Here is a 20,271-nt window from a genome sequence, read left to right as displayed (position 1 = left end):
ACAGCCGCAATTCCACTGGAGGATGACATCGTGAGACTGCGAGGGCATGGAACATTCAATGGGGCAGTTTACACCTCAGAATCACCTGATGCCACCGATTTATTGCCTGAGCAGTCTATGTCCATTGTGTCTGATGGTCTGGCGAGATCTAGGTCCTCAGCGGATTCCAAAATCTCTACCCCATCCTCAGCCGCAGAGCTTGTAGGTAGCGGTGATGTGGGTGCCACTGCAATTTCCTTTGTCTTAAGGGTTTTCTTTTCGGATTTCTCTCCTGCTCCTTGGGTTTCCCTGGCTGGGAGGACTTCACTGGCTCAGTGTCCGGGACTGAGGATGAGTGTGAAAAAAGACGTACGACCAGCTGCTTTTGGGTTCTTCAGCCACTGGCAGGTGTCATCTCTCCCACTAGCTGAAACCTGGGATGGGAGTGATCCGAGGGACCCCTCCCTAGAGAGAGAAGCCGAAGAAGACTTATGCTTCTCCGGCTTAGAAGTGGGGACGAATGTCCACAATGGTATGGGGGGGGAGGGGGGGGGGTTGTTCCTGAAGTGGGTGGTGCAGGAGCAACAGGGAGGGAAGTGTCCCCACCATCAAGGGAGCAGGTGTAGTCTTCCGGCTCAGAGGTGACGGGGGTTGATGGAGCTGATTGTGCCAGAACTGTTGTAAGGGCAGCTTAAGACATTGTCATAAGCACGGGATGCAAGCATTCAAATTTTCTCTTAACATCAGTGTGGGTCAGTCGGTCCAGGGTCTGGTGCTCCATGATTTTCCTTTCTTTCTGGAGAATCCTGCAGTCTGGTGAGCAAGGCGAATGGTGCTCTCCGCATCAGACACAGATGGGCATCCGCAATCTCAACATGTGACGCTGGAAGTACAGTGGGAAGACATATGGCTGAACTTCCAGCACTTAAAGCACCATATTGGGTGAGGGATATTGGGATTTACATCACAGTGGAAGACCATCACCTTGACCTTCTCGGGCAATGTATCACCCTCGAAGGCCAAGATGAAGGCACTGGTAGCAACCTGGTCATCCCTCGAACCCCGGTGGACACGCTGAACGAAACGGACACCTCACCACTCTAAATTGGCGCGCAGCTCATCGTCAGAGTGCAAAAGAAGGTCACTGTGAAATATGATACCCTGGACCATATTTAAGCTCTTAAGGGGCGTGATGGTTACAGAAACTTCCCCTAGCTTGTCACAAGTGAGTAACTCCCGTGACTGGACAGAGGATGCTGTTTTGATCAAGCCTGACCCAAATCTCAGTTTGGACAAGCACTCCACCTCCCCAAACGTGTCCTCTAAATGCTCAACAAAAAACTGAGGTTTCAGCGTCGTGAAAGATTATCCATCAGCTCTCAAACATACAAGGTACCGGGGTGAATGAAATCTGCTGCCATCCTTAGTCTCGCATTCCTCCCATGGTGTGGCCAGGGAGGGGAACGATTTGGGGAAGTACTTCTGTGTGTTGAATTGAGCTCGTGAACACTTAGAGACTGCCAGTGTTTCACCACCAGCAAGAGATGATTGACTACACTTCATAACGTGTCATCCGCTCTGATGCCACCCACTCCGACCAGGGACCCTCCCCACGGGCACTACCCAGCTGCAGCAAAGGCCACTTGGCAGGATGGCAATTGCCGGGAGTCCCGATGCCCCAGGGGATGGGCCTCTACCCCTTGGCATATGTGGGGAGTTAATGGCACAGGCATCTGCAGAGCGATCTGTGTGTGGTCAGAAGGCTACAACCAACAGGGTAGATGGCGGCCCTACCACAACGGACTGGCTACCATGCTGGGTATCAGGTGCAACAAGTCCATGGTCATTGTCGATGTAGAAAGTGACACTGCATAGTGCCTGGTGGAAAACACACCCAGGTAGGTGTCTTCACACAAGAAATGGAGAATGGGTGGGACTGCAATGTAGCAACGAGAAAGTGGGCTAAATATCTCGATGAATGATGGACACAATGCACCATGAAAGGCGCCCTTCCCAATTGGCTCGCTCTTCGGGAAAATTTTGAGGGATGGAGGTCAAACCCTACACAGGACCATAACATAAAGGCCGAAACGTGTGAGACTCCTTTTAGTCGCCTCTTACGACAGGCAGGAATACCTTGGGCCTAATCTAACCCCCGAACCTGCAGGGGGCGAATACATGAGTACATAGCATACAAACTACCAGCGACTGCCACAATTTTATTTATCTTATCATCCATACTTTCTAATATGCACAACCTTCAACTAAAGATGAGAGAATTGAAAACCATGCAAGTGTGTCGATGTGGAAGTGTGCCGGATGGCACTCAGAAGCTGCCATTCCGTAGAGGCCATCAAGAGGGAGCTAGCCCAAATACAGAAATTGTCTGCATACAGATCAGGTGTGACCAACAGTCTGGCAGAGGCCAGACATCCATTAATAGTGATTAGAAAAAGGATACTTAATATTGAGCCCTGTCAAATACCATTCTCCTGGGTCTGCTGAGATCAGAGAGTGATGTCAACCCAGACTCTCAATGACTTGTGGGACAAGGACTGGTGAACAAAAATCAAGATGGGGCCCCAGAGACCAAACTCATGGAGCCTAAGGAAGCTGTGATGGCACCAGGCTGTGTCATAGGCCTTACGAACTGCGAGAAGATGGTGGTGTTGAGAGAGGGCCTGCCGAACTAGTTTCCGACTGAAGCAGATGATCGATTGGAGACTGTGCTTCCCAAGAGCTGCACTGGTATGGAGATCAAAGGTTCTTAGGACCCAACTGAGCCAATGAGGCACCATCTGTTCTAGTAACTTGCAGGGGACATTCGTCAGAGTGATGGACCAGTAGCTATCAAGGGATGACAGACCCATGCTAGGATTACAGACAAGAACCACAACACTATCCCTCCTTCCATTGAGAGGGGGAAATGCCTTTGAGCCAAATACAGTTAAACACCTGGAGGATATATTGGCATTGTGGAGGACTGAGGTGTTGAAGGAACTGGTTAGGCATGGAATCAGGGATATGTGTTGATCGCAGGAAGAAGAGAGGTCCACAAGAAGCTCATTGTAGCATTTCACCTAACAAGGGGTAAAACATTAGTGGGTAGCTTCAGCCAGCTGTTTCTGGAGGAGGAAGGCAGCTGGGTTGGAGGCCAACACCAATGCTGTCGCAAAATGGGTCATGAGGTGTTCAGCGAGAACTGATGGATCTGCACAAACGCCCCCTGCAAGGGCCACTATGGAACTGGCCAACAGCAAAAGAGACCCGTCAAGTGGGGAATGACACTGCCAGCAGCACGGATTATCTTATCAGACTGATCACAGATGACTTCATCGATATAACCTGACAAAGAAGCTGGAAACACGACCTGACAGTTATATAGAAGCCAATCTGTACAATGGCAAGAGCAGTGGGGTAACCTGGTCACTGCAAGGTGGGAAGGGAATGAGAGAATCAACATGAAGTGGTCATTGTCACAGAGGTCATCATATGGTGAACACTCTGAGGAAGGGAGAAGAGGAGGGGAAGACAATAAATGCCAGAAAATGTGCCATTTGTGGCACTAAAATTAGTAGGGAACCATCATAAAAAGTCACAGGTCGTGGTCCGCAAGAAATTGGTCAGTGAGGAGCAACCAACTGGAAAAAATACAGCCCCATGCAGGGTGATGCACATTAAAATCTCCAAACTGAGGACAGGGGAGGGGAGATGCCGAAGGAGAGCAGATAGGGCAGCGATGTCAGTGGCTTGTCAGGAAAGAGATCAGAGATTGCAAACCATGAACGCGAATGTCAACCATTTCCAGCAGGGTATGAACTGGGATCCATATACTAACAATATCCAGGTGGACCACCATGCAGATGCCACCAGAAGACCTGAAAGAGATGGCTCGGTTCTGACAAAGCACATAACCCATGATGGCTCAGTAAAATGAGATTCCAGGAGAACAACAAAAGCTGCAGAGTGAAAGATAGTAAGGGATTGGAACTCTGGGATGTGACAGTAGTATCATTACAGTTCCACTGAATAATCACAGAGTGGTCATATCCAAATGGGAGCCGAACACTCCAGCTCGAGAGATGCTGAGGGCGGTGAGCATAAAGGAGAGGGGCACTTCTTTGGCTGGGGAGGATCATCCAGAGAGGGGGGGTGGGGGGCATGGGAACCACAGGGGAGGGGGAGAGTTTCTGTACAAGGTCGGGCAAGTAATTTTGATCTGTGAAGGCCTAGTAAGATCCTTGGTATATTAAGGAACGGGGAGGAGGGGAAGGTCATAACAGAAACAAAACTAAAAGCCATCAACACAAATTGGTCAAATTTCTGATGAGACTCATTCTAAGATAAATGATCCACGGACTTTTTATCTCATTTTCTTTCTTGTAAACCGGGCAATCTGGTGTGCGTGAAGAGTGAAAGTTGTGACAATTTACACATGTAGTTTGTGGAACACAGAAGCTTCCCTCATGGAGAGGGTATCCACAGTCAACACACAGTGGGTCTGCTGTACATTGGGAAGATGTGCCTGATACACAAGCATCCATGGCACCAAATGGGTGGCGAGACATATGGCTTCACATTACAGTGAAACACATAACCTCTACCTTGTTGGGGCGGGTACCTTCCTCAAAAAGACAGAATACAGTTGCTGTTATCTGTATGGTTGTCCTTACAATCTTTCTACACACAGCAAACAAAACGAACACCTTGTAGGAGCAGTGAGGGTCAGGGATGCCTACAGCAGGGAAGGAAGAGGGGATGGATGGGGGGATAGGAACCCATGCTGTTGACACTAGGGAGAGAATTTTTCCCAAATGGCTCACATTACAGATAGAAAATTTAGAAGTGAAGATCAAACTCTAAAGGGAAGCAATAATGCCAAAAACGAAGGATGCAAGACAGAAGGCAAGCAGAATAAAACTGCAAGGAAGACAGGAGACTAGGTGGATAGCCAGGTCAACGTAAGTAAGAACACTAAGAGAGGTGAAGGAGGGAGCAGGGAGAAGGAGCAAGTATGGGGAGGGAGGGGCACAGGGAAGGGAATGCAGCACGGGAAGGAAGAATGGGCTGCAATAGCTTGGGGCTCCATGGCCACCACACACAAACTCACAAAGAACAGAGAGCCCTCATGGGAGGCAAACAATGCGATTCAGTTGATCCAATTCTGGGTGGTACTGAGTTATGAGGGGAGTGCTCCTCTTTGTCTGGATGATGGGGCTATGGAGGGAGTGGGTGACTGGAGAGAGAGAAGCCATGGGAGATCTGTTTCTGTACAAGGTCGGGCAAGTAATTTTGATCTGTGAAGGCCTAGTAAGATCCTTGGTATATTTCAAGAGGGATGCTCGTCACTACAAATGTGACAGCCATGAGGAAGGGACTTGTTGGTATGGAATGGGTGGCAGCTGCTGAAGTAGAGGTCTTGCTAGCAGTTGGTAGGTTTGATATGGAAGGAGTTACTAATGTAGCCACCTTTGAGGTGGACGTAAACATTGAGGATGGTGGCTTGTTGAGTTGGAAGAGGACCAGGTGAAGCGAATAAGGGAGGAGGTGGTGCTGATCTGGGCGAATGTGGGTTGGCATCACGAAGATGCCATCAATGAATCTTGACCAGATTAAGGATCGTGAGTGATTAGGAGGGACTCCTCAAGATGGTCCACGAATAGGCTGACATCAACCTTCATTAGTCATTGTCCTTCACCCACCTACCCCCTTTCCTGTCCCCACTCCACAGCCTTCTATTCCACAAGTGCACCCACTCTTTTTACTTCTCTCCTTTTCTGCTCCCCCTCCCCTCTCCCCATCTCCTCCCTGCCCACCTGCCCTCCCAACTGCATCTAGCTGCCCTACCCTCTCTCCACCTCATCCCTGTTTGTTCCTCACTAACAGCACTTTGCTCCATATCCTGCACTCCCTCCCCCTCTCCACCCCAGCCCCTTCCCTAGTCCCACTGCCCAGACTGCTTCTCTCATCATGTGCAGTTTCTCTGTCTAGCCCTGGCAGCCAGAGACAGTGTGTGTGTGTGTGTGTGTGTGTGTTTTTCAGAAGAAGGTTTTCTGGCCAGAAGCTTACATGTTCCTTTGTTGTACTTGTCTGCGACTCAACATTTCCGTTATTTTTTTTCTTTGTATAACTGCTAGTCTTGGAAACAAACAAATCAACCTCTTAACATATTTTGCGTATTTTCACTCAATAATCTCTTATGGAATAATTCTGTGGAGTAACTCATATCTTAGAAAGTACTAATGGCAGAAAAATGTGCAATAAGAATAATATGTGGTGTTCAGGCCAGATCATAATTCCTTTCCGAGGAGATAGGCATTTTAACTGCACCAAAACACTACATATATTCAGAAATGAAATTAATCATAAATAGCCTGTCAGAATTTGAGAATAATAGTGATGTCCACACCTACAACACCAGAGGAAAAAAAAATCTTTACTACCAATTATTAAAGCTGTTAGGGACTCAGAAAGGAATTCAATATGCGGCCCAACAATATCAAATCTCTGACCTCGCAAAGAAAGTTTTACATTAATTCCAAAACCATTTCTCCTGGACTATTATTCCATGAATTGAACTAGTTTTTAAGGTTAGTTGCATAAGTAGGACAAAAAGTACTGTGTTCATTAATGCTTACACTAAATTTGTATACATATCCTGTAAACTGACTCATTCAACATTACTTCAACAAAAGATAACTGATTTATGGGTCAATCCATATGAAGTGGTCCAGTGATGGTTGCTTGACCATTTTTAAATATTTTAATTTTTTTATATTAATGCTCCATATTTTACAAGTTCAAAACAGTTTTTTCAAGTAATTTATCTTACACCTTTACTGGATGGCAACCATTTTTATTTGTAGGCATGTGACAATTTTTCAGTCTGGAGACATTAGCGAAAATTTGAATATCTCTGCACTGGGTTAAGTTACAACATTGCAACTGACATGATTGGTTTTAGAAAAGTGTCCTCTACACCATTGTCTATTACATAACATATCCTAAATTCAAAAATAACCAGTCAAAATTACCTCCAAGGATTGGTACCCAAATTTTCAAAAATCCACTTTTTAGGCCCAAAAATAACAAACAAGGAGTGATTTGTGAGAGTCTACTTTCCCCCTATAGTTAGAAATCATACACTACTAGCCCCATATAGAGCAGGGCCATTCTGTGCCAAGTGGTCTAATATCGAGAAATGTTCCCACATGACCATCATGGATTTTCATGAAATTTTGTATGAACATTCACACATGTTCTCAATGAACACTGGTAAAGTTTCAGTTTCAGAAATTCAATACTTGCAGAGATATAGTCACTTGTTTGAAACCATAGCACAGCTTCCAATAGTGCATCCTTGAATTTTCAGCAACTTTGAGATGAGATATCTCTGCAAGTATTTGCATGAAAGAAACAAAACTTGGCCATCTTATACAACTTTTAGAGCTCTTTAAAGTAAAATATTAAGAAAAGGATTTCTGAGCGACTTTCATATAGATAATTTGAAGCATAGTTGGGCGAAAAAAATAGCTGTTTAAAAAAAAAAATGCGCACTTTTGTTTTTTTTATATCTCGAAAAGTAATTGTGGGATGTACATGAAACTTTGCACACCATAACTCACCAACACAAGGTCTTAGAATATAAAATGTCATTCTCCTATTGTTTTCCATTATTTCACAAATCTAGGGTGAAGTTGAAGATTTTTCAAAAAGTGCTGAAAATGGGTATTTTTAGTCAAGTTTTTCAAAAAAGTGTTTTCTCCAAACTCTTCTAAACTATGGCCATTAGAAAGAGCATATTCTAAACTATCTAGAAAAGTGGATTTGGTTTTGCAATGCAAGCATATAAGGCCCTAAAAAGTATCATCAGCAAAGAGGTGCACTGAAAGTTTGAACACATTTTTCTGGCTCTCAAATTATACCTGAAACCTTTTATTATGCCTAATAAATGTTTATTAGTGCCTTGAATAACTGAAATAAAAGGATCTGGTAAATAGGCAATGGGACTGTCAGAAAAACTTGAAAACCATGAGAAGTAGCCCTTCTGCTTTTATCGGAAGTGTTCATCTGCATAAAACTCTTCTCATTCGTAAAAAAAAAAAAGAAGAGGAAGAAGAAGATGAAGATAGAGATAGATAGATAGAGAGAGAGAGAGAGAGAGAGAGAGAGAGAGAGAGAGAATCATAAAGAATTCAATGAATAATAGCTTCATATTTTTTGTACTTCTCAAAATTATAAATATTTACAAGTGGAAAATGAAAACCTAATTTTTGGATTCAATTGTATAAAACATTTTTCCAAAAAAGAATCGGTTTGCTTGAATCATGCATCAAGTGATGTAAATTTTCCAATCAATATTGCAGAGGTTTTAATACCTAGGTGTTGTAACCTGTGAATTTTTGTCCTAAAGTTATTAGGGAAACATGTGAAATTGGTTGGTTAAACATCTAAGACTTAATTTTGTATTTAATCGCACTTAAATGTAGCCTACTACCTTGGTAAATACGTAACCACTAGTTTCACAGAGAAAATTCACAAGATTCACTGTTTATAGAAAATATAATGGCAACAATTACTTTAACAACCAGATTGTTTCATTATTGTGAGCCTTGTTTGAACAATCAGTATTTCAGTGGTGTGTTTGCAGCATAGTGAGTGGGTTCTCTTGACTGAGTGTGGCTTGTTAAGTGATTCGTACAACCGTCAAAGTTTGTAATCTTATTTACAAAAAATTGTTATGTGTCTTTTATAGCATATGTCTCTTATTAGATTTTTATACTGGTATTATACATTGTGTATAATTTCATTCAGTAGCAATTTGTCTGAAATTTAAGCAGATTATAATTTGCACTTAGAGACCAAATACATTATTTCGTTACTGATTAGAGATTGATGCAGAAGGGAACAGCATACCTTCCTGCTCAATTGGACAAGGAGATAGTGGAACAAAGTGTCATGTCACTTTCTTTGCCAAAAAAAGCTGCTTTCAAATGGTTTGCTGATTTTAGTGATGAGGAAAAAGAGTTGTTGGTCTGACGTTCTGAAGCAAAGCTGGACAATACCTCTCAAGTTTGCCTACACCATGAAGCCCTGTTATTGACACAATACGAGAGGTTACAAAAAAAATTCTTCAATCCCTTTGGGAAGGTGAATCATAATGTTAAGGCAGGAATTCGCACTCTTGATACTGAAACAGCTAATAAGGCTTCTAATATGTTGAAGAAGCAGCTTGTTAATAACATAAAGCCAGGTCAGAAAATTTGTCCGGCTTGCAGGACTACCTTAAATAAACACTTGGACGAAGCTTTATCAGCCTGATCATCACATTCTGATGAGGACTTTACACCAAAAGAAGAGTTAAATAGTAGCTTATTGTCTATCGGTATTTCACCCCTGAAGAGAACAGTAAGCTACAGTGATAAGCCCCAATATGTGAAGAAGAAAATTCAAAAGACTCAAAATGTGATTAAAAACAGAACTGTAAATGCAATGGCAGTAAACCGACAAATTGAAGATGCTAGTTAAATTAAGGGCTGTGGAAACTGTGCCGACTATGCACATTTGTTGACTGAACTGAAAGCCAAGATGCAGAATGCAATTCATAAAGAACAGATGCAAATTTTAACCTTGGCACCTGTAAGTTGGACAGTCAGACAAACAGCAGCTCAGTTCAGCGTGTCCGAAAGAATGGTGACGAATGCTTGGAAGCTTAAGGCAGAGAAGGGAATTCTGGCACTTCCCGAAAATAGGCAAAGCAGGAAATTACCAGCAGAAGTTGCTAGTAGAGTGCGAAATTTTTTTGAACATGATGAGTATAGTAGGGTGTGCCTGGGAAAAAAAGATAGTATTTCAGTTAGACTTTTAGATAGAAAGACATACATGCAGAAAAGATTGTTACTTTGCAATTGACAGGAAATATATGTTAACTATAAGAATATAAATAGTCCAGAAATAGGGTTCTCAAAGTTTTGTGAACTTAGACCCAAATGGTGTGTAACAGTAGGATCAGCTGGAATGCATGCAGTTTGTGTCTGTGCAATTCACCAAAATGTTAAACTTATGCTTAGCGCAGTTGGTATACGTGAAACTTATAAGGAGATTCTCAGCAAGGCAGTTTGCAGTTTGAACTCTAAACAGTGCATGCTACATCGCTGTGAAAGGTGTCCTGGGCCCGAAGCTATTGCATCTGAAATTGCCAGCTATTTCCTAGATCATGAGCCACAGAAGTTATTGTGTTTAAGCAATGGATACATACCGATCGGGCCATACTGGACATGAAGCAAATGGTAGTGGATGAAATTATTGAAGATGTAAAAAATAAAATATGGAGTCTGTCATGCCATCATTACATTGCCAAGCATCAAAGCTTGCATCTTAAAGGCCTTAAATGTCACCTGAAAGACAAAGAGCTTGTTGTGCTAATGAATTTTGCAGAAAATTATTCTTTTATCATTCAGGATGCTGTGCAAGGCTTCCGCTGGAACAATAGTCAAGCAACAATTCATCCATTTGTTATCTACTTTCGTCAAAATGAGAAAGTAGAATCTTTAAGTTTTTGCGTTATCAGTGATTGTTTGTGGCATGACACTATTACAGTTCATGTTTTTATCAAGGAGCTCATCAAATATATAAAAGCACGGTTTGCACAGATATCCCACATTCATTATTTCAGTGATGCCTCCAATGATCAATATAAAAATTTCAAGAATTTCCTATTTTTTCACCCAACTTTGCTTCAAATTATCTATATGAAAATTGCTCAGAAATCCTTTTCTTAAAATTTTACTTTAAAGAGCTCTAAAAGTTGTATAATATTGCCAAGTTTTGTTTCTTTCATACAAATACTTACAGAGATATCTTATCTCAAAGTTGCTGAAAATTCAAGGACACACTATAGAAAGCTGTGCTATGATCTTAAACAAGTGATTGTATCTCCGAAAGGATTGAATTTCTGAAACTGAAACTTTACCAGTGTTCATTGAGAACACGTGTGAATGTTCATACAAAATTTCATCAAAATCCAAGAGGGTCATGTGGGAGCCTCTAGACCACTTGGCATGGAATGACCCAGCAATAACACTTACAAATGTTTCCTTAATTTTATGAATTTTTGAAATTTGAAAATTTTCATTTTTTGTAAAGTTTGGAGTTAGTTATCTCAGGTGAGACTAAATATAAAAATATGATTTTTGCAGTTTGTACACGTATATGATAGAAATGTACTGTAAAAATTTCAACATTGATATCTGACTGAACAAAGATATGAAATTTTGAAAATGAGGAAATAATTCACATTACTCTACAACTGATCTTATGGCTGCTGCCTATTTAAATGGTTTATTATTTCATTGTAATAAAATTTAATTGTGACATATATTTAGTTAACACTTTCACACAATATTCATGTAGTTTATTTATTTTTAATAATGCGATATTAAAGAATAGGAGCTTTTGCTTTTACAAAACAGTTTACAGTTCAGTTTCAAAAAACTTGAAAAATGTCAATAACTTTGTTGAAGTTAGACAAACTTTGTTTAAATTTCGAGTAAGTTGTTCTGTAACATCAGTGCGTGAGTATCATGAGAAGAAATAGATTCTGATGTACAATTACATTTTTGGAAGGATGTGCTGTGACCCACTTCATAAAAAGCCTATTACTAAAGGTTTGAGGGAAGTAAAACTTCAACATTTGTCCTTGTTATGTGAGAGTGAAACAGCTTCCCAAGTGAAACGTAATGCGATTCCAGGAAACTCCTTGTGTTCAAGTTGTTACTCAAAAATATTTGTTGTGAATCCAGAACCAGAATTATGTAACCTTGTTAATAACATTTATATTCCTACTGAGGAAGCTGTTAACATATTGGATTTTGCTTGTTGTAAGTTAGACGTATCTCCTGCTTCGAAAATAATAAAATTAAGTAGCAGAAAAAGAAAAGCAACTATTGAAGATACCAACATTATTTCTAAAGAAGAAGAAAACCTACCACCAGCATCATCTGACACTGAATATTTGAGCTTAATAGAGAAATTAAAAATTAAATGTTCAGTGACATCTACAGAACGAAAAATTATAATTTTAAGTTTGCTCCCCGACTTATGGTAAAGATAAAAAATAGGTCATGAATTCAACATTTCTCATCCTTTGATTAAACTAACCTGAAAATTAGTGAAATAGCAAGGCATTCTTCCAATTCTAGGAAAGAAGAAAGTAGTAGGTATAAGTGAACAAACAATTAAAAAGCAGTTTTTTGAAGATGATGAAAACAGTAGAATGTGCCCAGGTTGCAAAGACAGCAAAAGAGCTGCTATAAATGGAGTTAAAGTAACAAAGCAGAAACGACTAGTGCTGTCACATTTAAATGAACTTTATGTAGCTTTCAAAAATTCTCATCCTGAATGCAAAATTGGAAGGTCAAAATTTTGTGACCTACACCCTAAGTGGTGTATTTTGGCTGGATCCTCAGGGACACACTCCATATGTGTTTGTTTATATCATCAAAATGTCAAACTGATGATTGCCGGTGCAAAACACAGTGATCTTAACTACAAAGAGTTATTAGATTTAATGGTCTGTGACACTAACAGTTATGACAGCATGATGAGTTTCGTGTAATAAATGCCCTGGTAAGAAAACCTTTATTGAACTGTTTCACGAATATGATAAGGGAATGCCAGACTTTATTACCTGAAAACAGTGGGTCACGACTGATAGGGCAGAAATGGTAACAGTGGATAAATCTCAGGAAGATTACTTGGAATCTTTAATTGACAACATAAAAACAACTCAAAAGTCACCACTATATTTCTACAATCCAAAGTAAGTTTTTGAAGGACAAAAAAGCACAACTTCATGAAACTGAATGCATAGTGCTAGCTGATTTTGCAGAAAATTTTCCATTTGTGATTCAGGATGAAATACAAGGGTACCACTGGGTCAATGACCAGGCAATAGTGTATCCATTTATTTTCTACTTTAAAATTAAGAAAGGTGAAGTTTGCAGTTCTTCAATTTGCATTATAAGTGACTACTTGGGGCACAACACTTTGGCTGTACATATGTTTCAAAAGTATGTAATAAATTCAATTAAAGAAATTTTTTCAAGAGGTTGAGAAGCTGATATAGTTTTCAGATATAAGTGGTAGTCAGTATAAGATCAAAAAGAATTTTTTAAATCTGTGCAACCACAAAGTAGGCTTTGGGCTGGCGGCTGAATGGCACTTTTTTTGCGTCTTGCCATGGTAAAGATGCACGTGATGGAGTAGGAGGTACAACAAAACGTGAAGTAAGTAAAGCCAGCCTACAAAGACCAGCCACAGACCAAATTCTAGCAGTACAGGACATGCATCTCTTTTGCAAGGATATTATTAAAGGCATAACTATTATTGATCAATAAAGAAGAAGCAGTTCTGCATATGAAAACAACACTTCAAACCAGACTTGAAAACTGTATAGCAGTAAAAGGAACATGGCATTCCCACAAATTCCTTGGCATTGCAGAAAACTTAGTTTGATGCTATCAGAAACCGAAATTTATGAGAATCATTGTGTCAGTAAAATTACATCTCTGTCTTTAACATTGAATGACATAGTGGCATGTGTGTATGATGGACAGTGGTGGCTTTCTGAGGTTGAAAGAATAAGTTTGGAAAACAATGATGTTTTTGTGCATTTTTACCACCCTGCTGGCCCAAGATGATCATTCAAGAAATCTACTAGTGACAAAGTTTGGATACCAATGAAAAATGTTTTAAGGAAACTTTCAGTGCCTCAACTTACCACAGCAACTGGGAGGTCTTATTCTATATTACAGAAGCTGTCTGAAGAAATAAGTGTTCTTAACATTCACCACGAGGTTTAGGGACAGTCGCATCTCGAAGGATGTTAATTGAAAATGTTTATTTTAAGTATGTCAAAATAATATAAATGTTAATTTCAGTGATTTTTCCACTTTTTGTATATAATTCAGTACCTTACTTCAATAATAACTGATTATATCCTGCCAATATCATACATGAATAGGCAACAGCCTTAGAATCAGTTGTAGAGTAATGTGAATTATGTCCTCAATTTCAAAATTTCGTATCTTAGTTCACAGTCCGATATTAATGTTGAAATTTTTACTGTTTGTAGCTATCATATACATGTACAAACTGTGCAAAAATCATAATTTTATATTCCGTCCCACCTGAGATAACTAAACCCAAACTTTACAAAAATGGAAATTTTCAAATTTCAAAAATTCATAAAAAATTAAGGAAACATTTGTTGACCATTTCATTTGGATTGACCCTAATGGAACACGTAACTAACCAACTAACTAGCTAACTAACTAACTTGGACTGTTGCACAAACAGTGGAATCACATTCTAGATACAGCTAGAAAATGACTCAAATGCATACTGTTTTGGGGGATTATTCTCAAAACAAATTTAAGTGTATTAATAATAATAATAATTTAAAAAAAGAGAAACAAATGATAAAAAGTGATGTGAAAATCTAGACTAAATATGACAAGTTGATTCAACACTCACCCCGAAAAGGCGCAGCGGCAAGGCTTATTTGGTCATTGCTCTGTAGCACTATTACTCTTCCTTTCCCTATTTTCTCACCATTAACAAATGTTCCGTTAAAACTGCAGTCTTCCAGGTATACAGCTTGTGTATCCCCTACTTTAATATTCCTTATTTTGAAATGCAATTTGCTTATTGTTGTCAGGACTTCTTTTTTAACTTCTCTTTCTGTAATTGTTACATCACAATTTGGCAATCGTCCAACAGTGTACTCATCCTTTGTTAATTCTGAAATAAAACCATTACGAATTAGCACAGTATTACAAACAAAGCAAGCAAAGTAACTTAAGAACTTGAAAAATATAAGGTGGTTAAAAAAAACAGAAATGCCCCTCCAACAAACAAACAATAAAACACACACACACACACACACACACACACACACACACACACAGTGCATTATCCTGTCGTACAAGATTATCTGCTGTTTTCATGTTTTTGCACATTCACTTTATTTTAACTTTGTGGCCAGATGCTCATACTGTCGTAACAGCCACAGGATACCTAAGATTGAGAATGTGTGTGTACTATCTGTCTGTCATATAAGCTTTATTCTGTGTGCTATCGTAACTCATGAGGCAGGTATTGGGAACCACATCAGTATTTCCCTAAAAGAGTGTTGAAAATTGTATAGAAACCACACTCAGACTGGCTGGTGTACCAGTTCAAAGCGATACATTCATATATTGTAAGCTTGCTTCAGTGTCTAGAGTTTTCTTGGCACCACGCAAGAGGGGTCGATTTCCACACATGTCGGTTTTCAAACAGTGCACGAGCGTGGCACCGGAGAGGGATTTTAGAGGTACATTGGCCAGGAAGTCTCCTGGCAGTGGTGAGCACGTTAACATCACCCACACAAGGTGCTGACTGCCGACTCTAAAAGGTGGCGGATTTTTTAGTTCGGAACAAGCTACATGATTGGTAGCCACATACAACATCGGTCATTTCATGCTGTTTAAGTTGCTTATGTGGAACATTTCCATGTAGTGGATCCAGGTCTGCTCCTGCCAAAAAAGTAGTTCAAAGGGTACCTGGTGTGAAATTGCTGTGGTAGTCATTATCATCCTAGAACAGGAATTAGTATGTGAGCTTCTGTCTGCTGAGTTACATCTTAATAGAGCTAGTGAACTTGCATCGGTAAACCTCAAAAATGCTCATACGAAATCAGCTGACTCATCATTTACGTGATGACAAAAACTGGATCTGTGTTTGACACTTAAAAATCAGGTATCAGTTATTATGGTACATGTTAAATTTGTGTTCCTTTTACTTCAGATTCTGAAGGGAGTGTGTGGTGTGCATACTGTAAGACCTTCGGTACACACACAGTCAGATTATTTGACTTGTCGCTCTAGCGAAGTGTCAGCAATGTGTCTCGTGGTCTTATCGTGGCGTGTTTATCTTCTGCCATTAGGTCAGACGATAGAATGTTTACTGTCCATGTTTCACTTGCATCATGGCTACACTCCAAACAAACACTTTCAGATAATACTTCTTAACACTTGAATCTATATTCAATGTTGGCAGATTTTCCGTCTTCAGAAATGCTTTTCTTGCCATCAGCAGTCTACATTTTATATCCTCTCTACTTCAGCCATCATCAATTACTCTGCTGTCCAAATAACAAAACCCGTCTATGACTAAGTGTCTCATTTGCTAATCTAATTCCGTCAGCATTACCTGATTTCATTCCACTATATTCCAGTATCCTTGTTTTGCTTTTGTTGATGTTCATCTTACATCTATTTTTCAAAGCATTATCCATTCTGCTCAACAAGTGAACCAATGGGCCTATCACAAAATAAGTCACACCAATATTTTTGTTGTTTTATTTCACATTAGGCTATACAGAGCAATTTAGTTTTAAGTTCAATACATATTTTTTATTTTAGATTGTTGCAATGATTGTCCAGTTCTGACCATCTTTGCTATGAACTGTTCACTTTAAAACTATATAGCTTGAAATGAATTTGTCCAATTTTAATGAAATTTTAATAGTTTATAGGCACATATATTGGTAGTGGGAATCTCAAGTTAGTTTTCTTCAGTTAACCAAAAAAGTTCTTGTGATTTTTCAAAAGCAATTTTTTCTCAGCCCAGGATAAACATTGTGGAGTCCTTCACTATCAACTTCACAACCGGCCAGGTCATTCACAGAGGTTGGCACCCTAAGACATGTGAGTTGCCACATATCTGCATCGTCCAGCAGGGAGAGCTTCTGCAGGCAGGGCTGCAATGTCAGAATGATTGAAAAGGCGCAGACTGGCAAGCCTATGAGACACACTATGAGACATGGTTAACATGGCCTGCTAATCAGTCATTGTTACTTTGACTTTTGTGACTTCTGCCTAAACAGATTGGAGTTGCTTTACTGAACACTTTGCATGTATTGAGGCCTGTTGTGTATCAGGATGTTGCCTCTAATAAAGTTAAGTAATATCAGACTGTTGTGCACTAAGTATTGTTCGTCTCATTGCTCTTTTGTGCTCGTGTGCCACTTCATCTTTATCACTTACCCCTGGATCGACACAACAAACATAACAGAAAGGACGGATTTGTTTTGATGGTCTCTTTCGTAGTTATAAGAAGCTGCAACCACTGTGCCCATACAGTGTGATGCAGATTTTATAAAGAATAATACTGCAGAGTTGCATGTGTAATGGAACATACAATCAGCAGTACACACAGCTGTGAAACTTGAGCGCAACACTGCCATGTAGCATTACCTACATCTGGTCAGCAGGCAAACAGAATGCCTGTATGCTGTTGTTACTTACTGATTGTTGGTTGGTGGGGTAAAGAGGACTAAACTGCAGGGTCATCTGTTCCTTCATCCATTAAGTGGCAAAGTCATCAAAGAAAGGAGGCAAAATGCAAATCACAAAAAGCCTACGTGTAATTAACACAAAAAAAAAAAAAAAAACAGAAACAAAACCCAGAAACAAGACAGCATAGACAAGTCAAGAAAAGATTAGTCAAGACAAGGCATTAAAACTAAGAACTGAAACAATACAGAGAATAAAAAAACGGAAAAAGGGACCTCCGCAGGAAGAAGGGGGGGAGGGGGGGGGCAGGCAGGCACCAACCCCTCAGGCTGTCAATGAGGCCAATAAGCCCTACTTTACAGGCACAAAAGGCACAAATAGAAATCACCTTCACAGGTGAAACATAACATCAGATCAGGTGCTTTGATACTGGCTGCTAGCATCAGAGGTAACCCACCAAGACGATTAAGATCCTGCCTCCGAGCAGCCAAATTAGGGCAGGCTATGAGCAACGGGGCCACCGTCAGGCAGGCTCCGCGTCGGCAGTGAGGGGAATCCTCCCATCAGAGAATGTGACAATGGGTCAGCCGAGTGTGGCCAGGATGGTGGATTCCCTGCAAGGAGCACACAGGGAAAACTGACACTTTCTCACGGTCTCCTTAATTGTGCTGAAATGGGGAGATCAGGGCAGACCATTCTGATACCACACTTGCAGCTATCCGTAGCATATAAATGACCAAAGGTCCAGTTCTGGGACCCCCATTCCCAGAACCTGAATCATGTTGGCTGGCTTGACCAACCAGTCAGCTCATTCATTCCCTGAAATCCCACCATACCAGTAGCTGACCAGCTTGACAGAGGTCAGAGACAAGTTCCTGGATAGGTGTAAACAGGGGGGTGAGGACAGTTGCACTGGTTTACACACTGAAGGCTGCTAAAGGAGTCACTACAGATTAGGGTACTCTTGCCAGTACAAGACTGAACATGGCTTAGGGCTAGTTTAATGGTTATAAATTCAGCAGTGAAGGAACTGCAGCCATCTGGTAGAGAGTGGAATTCAATGCACCGTGCTTGTGTGTATGCAAGCCTTTTCATCCGTCAATTGTTGGGCCATCTGTGAATATCATTTCCCCAACCCGAATACATCTTAAGGACAGCCAAGAACAGGTGGTAAAATATTGTTAGGTGTATAGGATCTTCTGGATGAAAGAAGGCTTCAAGACAAGTCTGAGGTCAGGCCACAAGCTGTGGGGGTATATGCCATGTCTCCCTGACCAGAGGTGACAGTGGACGAAGTTGCCATTGTGGGAGGTGGAGCTCCCTTCCAAGGATAAGGACACAGCAGCTGGGATGCTCAGGGAAGCTATGAAGTGTTACACTTAATTCAGTAGCTGTTGTTGTTGGTTCCTGATAGGTAATGGAGGGATTCCAGCCTTGACTGGTAGGCTGTTCACAGGGCTAGTTCGGAAGGCTCCTGTCATGAGGACACCCCCCCCCCCCCACTAATGATGAATGGGGGTGCAGTATCTGCAATGCTGAGGCTGATGGTGAACCATGTGGAAGACTCCCATAATCAAGATGGGACGGAATCATGACATTGCCACAAAAGAGTACAACAATCTGCATGCCAGTTAGTATCGCTGAGGCAGTGAAGAATATTGAAGTGTCGGCAGTACTTTCGCTTAAGTCAGTCACAGTGGGGACACCATGTCAGATTGGAATTGAAGACCTGTCCGAAAATGTGGTGCGTCTCAACGACAAGAAGTAATTGATGATGTAGGTAAAGTCTGGGTGTGAGTGGGCAGTATGATGGCAACAGAACTACACGACAAAGAGTCTTGGTGCCAGAAAACCAGGAGCCATGGGTGAGCCCATCACTGCACCTTTCATATGGCGTGCTGTAGGTGACACTCAGCAAGAACCATGCTTGAGGAGCAATAATAAATGCAAAAATCATTGGCATACAAGGAGGGCAATACTGAAGACCTCATAGCTGCCGCTTGACCATTGATGGCAACCAGTAAAAGGGGGATGTTCAGTATAGCACCCTATGGGACCCCATTCTCTTGGATATGGGGGTACTTGAACCCGGTACGCACAGTGGACCCTGGAGACCCCACTTATGTAACTTAGTGAGGATGTAGTAATGCCATGTCATGTCCTAAGCCTTCTGTAGGTCGAAAAAGACAGCGATGAGGTGCTGATGGTGTGCTTAGGCCGAACGGATGGTGGACTCCAAGAGACCCAAATTATCAGCAGTGGAGCGGTCTTTGTGAAAACCACCCTGAGGAGCACCCAAAAGGCACCAACTCACGGAGCCAACAGTCGCTTGTTCACCACACATTAGAGCAACTTACAGAGAACGTCAATATGTGGGGGGTTCTTACCCAGTGTCAGTACCAGAACTATCGTACTTTCTTGCCAGTAAGGTAGAAACTCGCCCTCATTCCAGATCCAATAAAAATGAGGAAGGATGTGATGCTGACAAAATACTGAGATATGTTTCAGAATTTAGTTGTGGATGCAGTCTGGGCCTGGGACTGTGTGAAAGCAATGGGCTATGGCACTGGTGAGTCCTCATTCACTGACTGGAGCACTATATGGCTCCAGGTTGTGGGTAGTAAAAGATAAGTGCATTTTCTCCACTAGCTACTCTATGGGCTGAAAGGCGGGATGTCACATCGTAGGTCATCACATCAACCTTCTCATGCAATGCATCATCCTTGAAAGCAAAGGCAAGCCCGCGGTAGGAAATCTGTTTTCCATTGTTCCCCCAGGGACACAATAGATGAAGTGCACACCTTGTCACTCTAAGTTGACCTGCAGCTCATCGTCATTTTTGTTTTTGTTTTTAAAGCGCAAAAACAACTGGGGTCATACACGCCCACGTCAAAACTATAGAACACGAAAACAGAGAGGAGTTAAAAAATGGCTAAACGTCAATCCCTACTGA

General features: G+C 41.1%; 1 protein-coding gene across 2 annotated transcripts in view; it reads right to left on the bottom strand.

Moving 5' to 3' along the window:
- The window catches only part of LOC126202977 (ovarian-specific serine/threonine-protein kinase Lok-like), a 202,340-nt gene that overhangs the window by 144,057 nt on the left and 38,012 nt on the right, over nt 1-20,271 (bottom strand). For both annotated transcript variants that reach the window (XM_049937143.1, XM_049937132.1), the window contains exon 2: nt 14,515-14,781. In XM_049937143.1, the coding sequence (XP_049793100.1) occupies nt 14,515-14,781 (267 nt within the window). The remainder of the gene's footprint in view (nt 1-14,514; nt 14,782-20,271) is intronic.

The sequence above is a fragment of the Schistocerca nitens genome, chromosome 1, assembly GCF_023898315.1.
Source record: "Schistocerca nitens isolate TAMUIC-IGC-003100 chromosome 1, iqSchNite1.1, whole genome shotgun sequence".
NCBI classification, from domain to species: Eukaryota; Metazoa; Arthropoda; class Insecta; order Orthoptera; family Acrididae; genus Schistocerca; species Schistocerca nitens.
The sequence above is the reverse complement of the archived record's forward strand: the minus strand, read 5'-3'. Positions and strand labels throughout refer to the sequence as shown.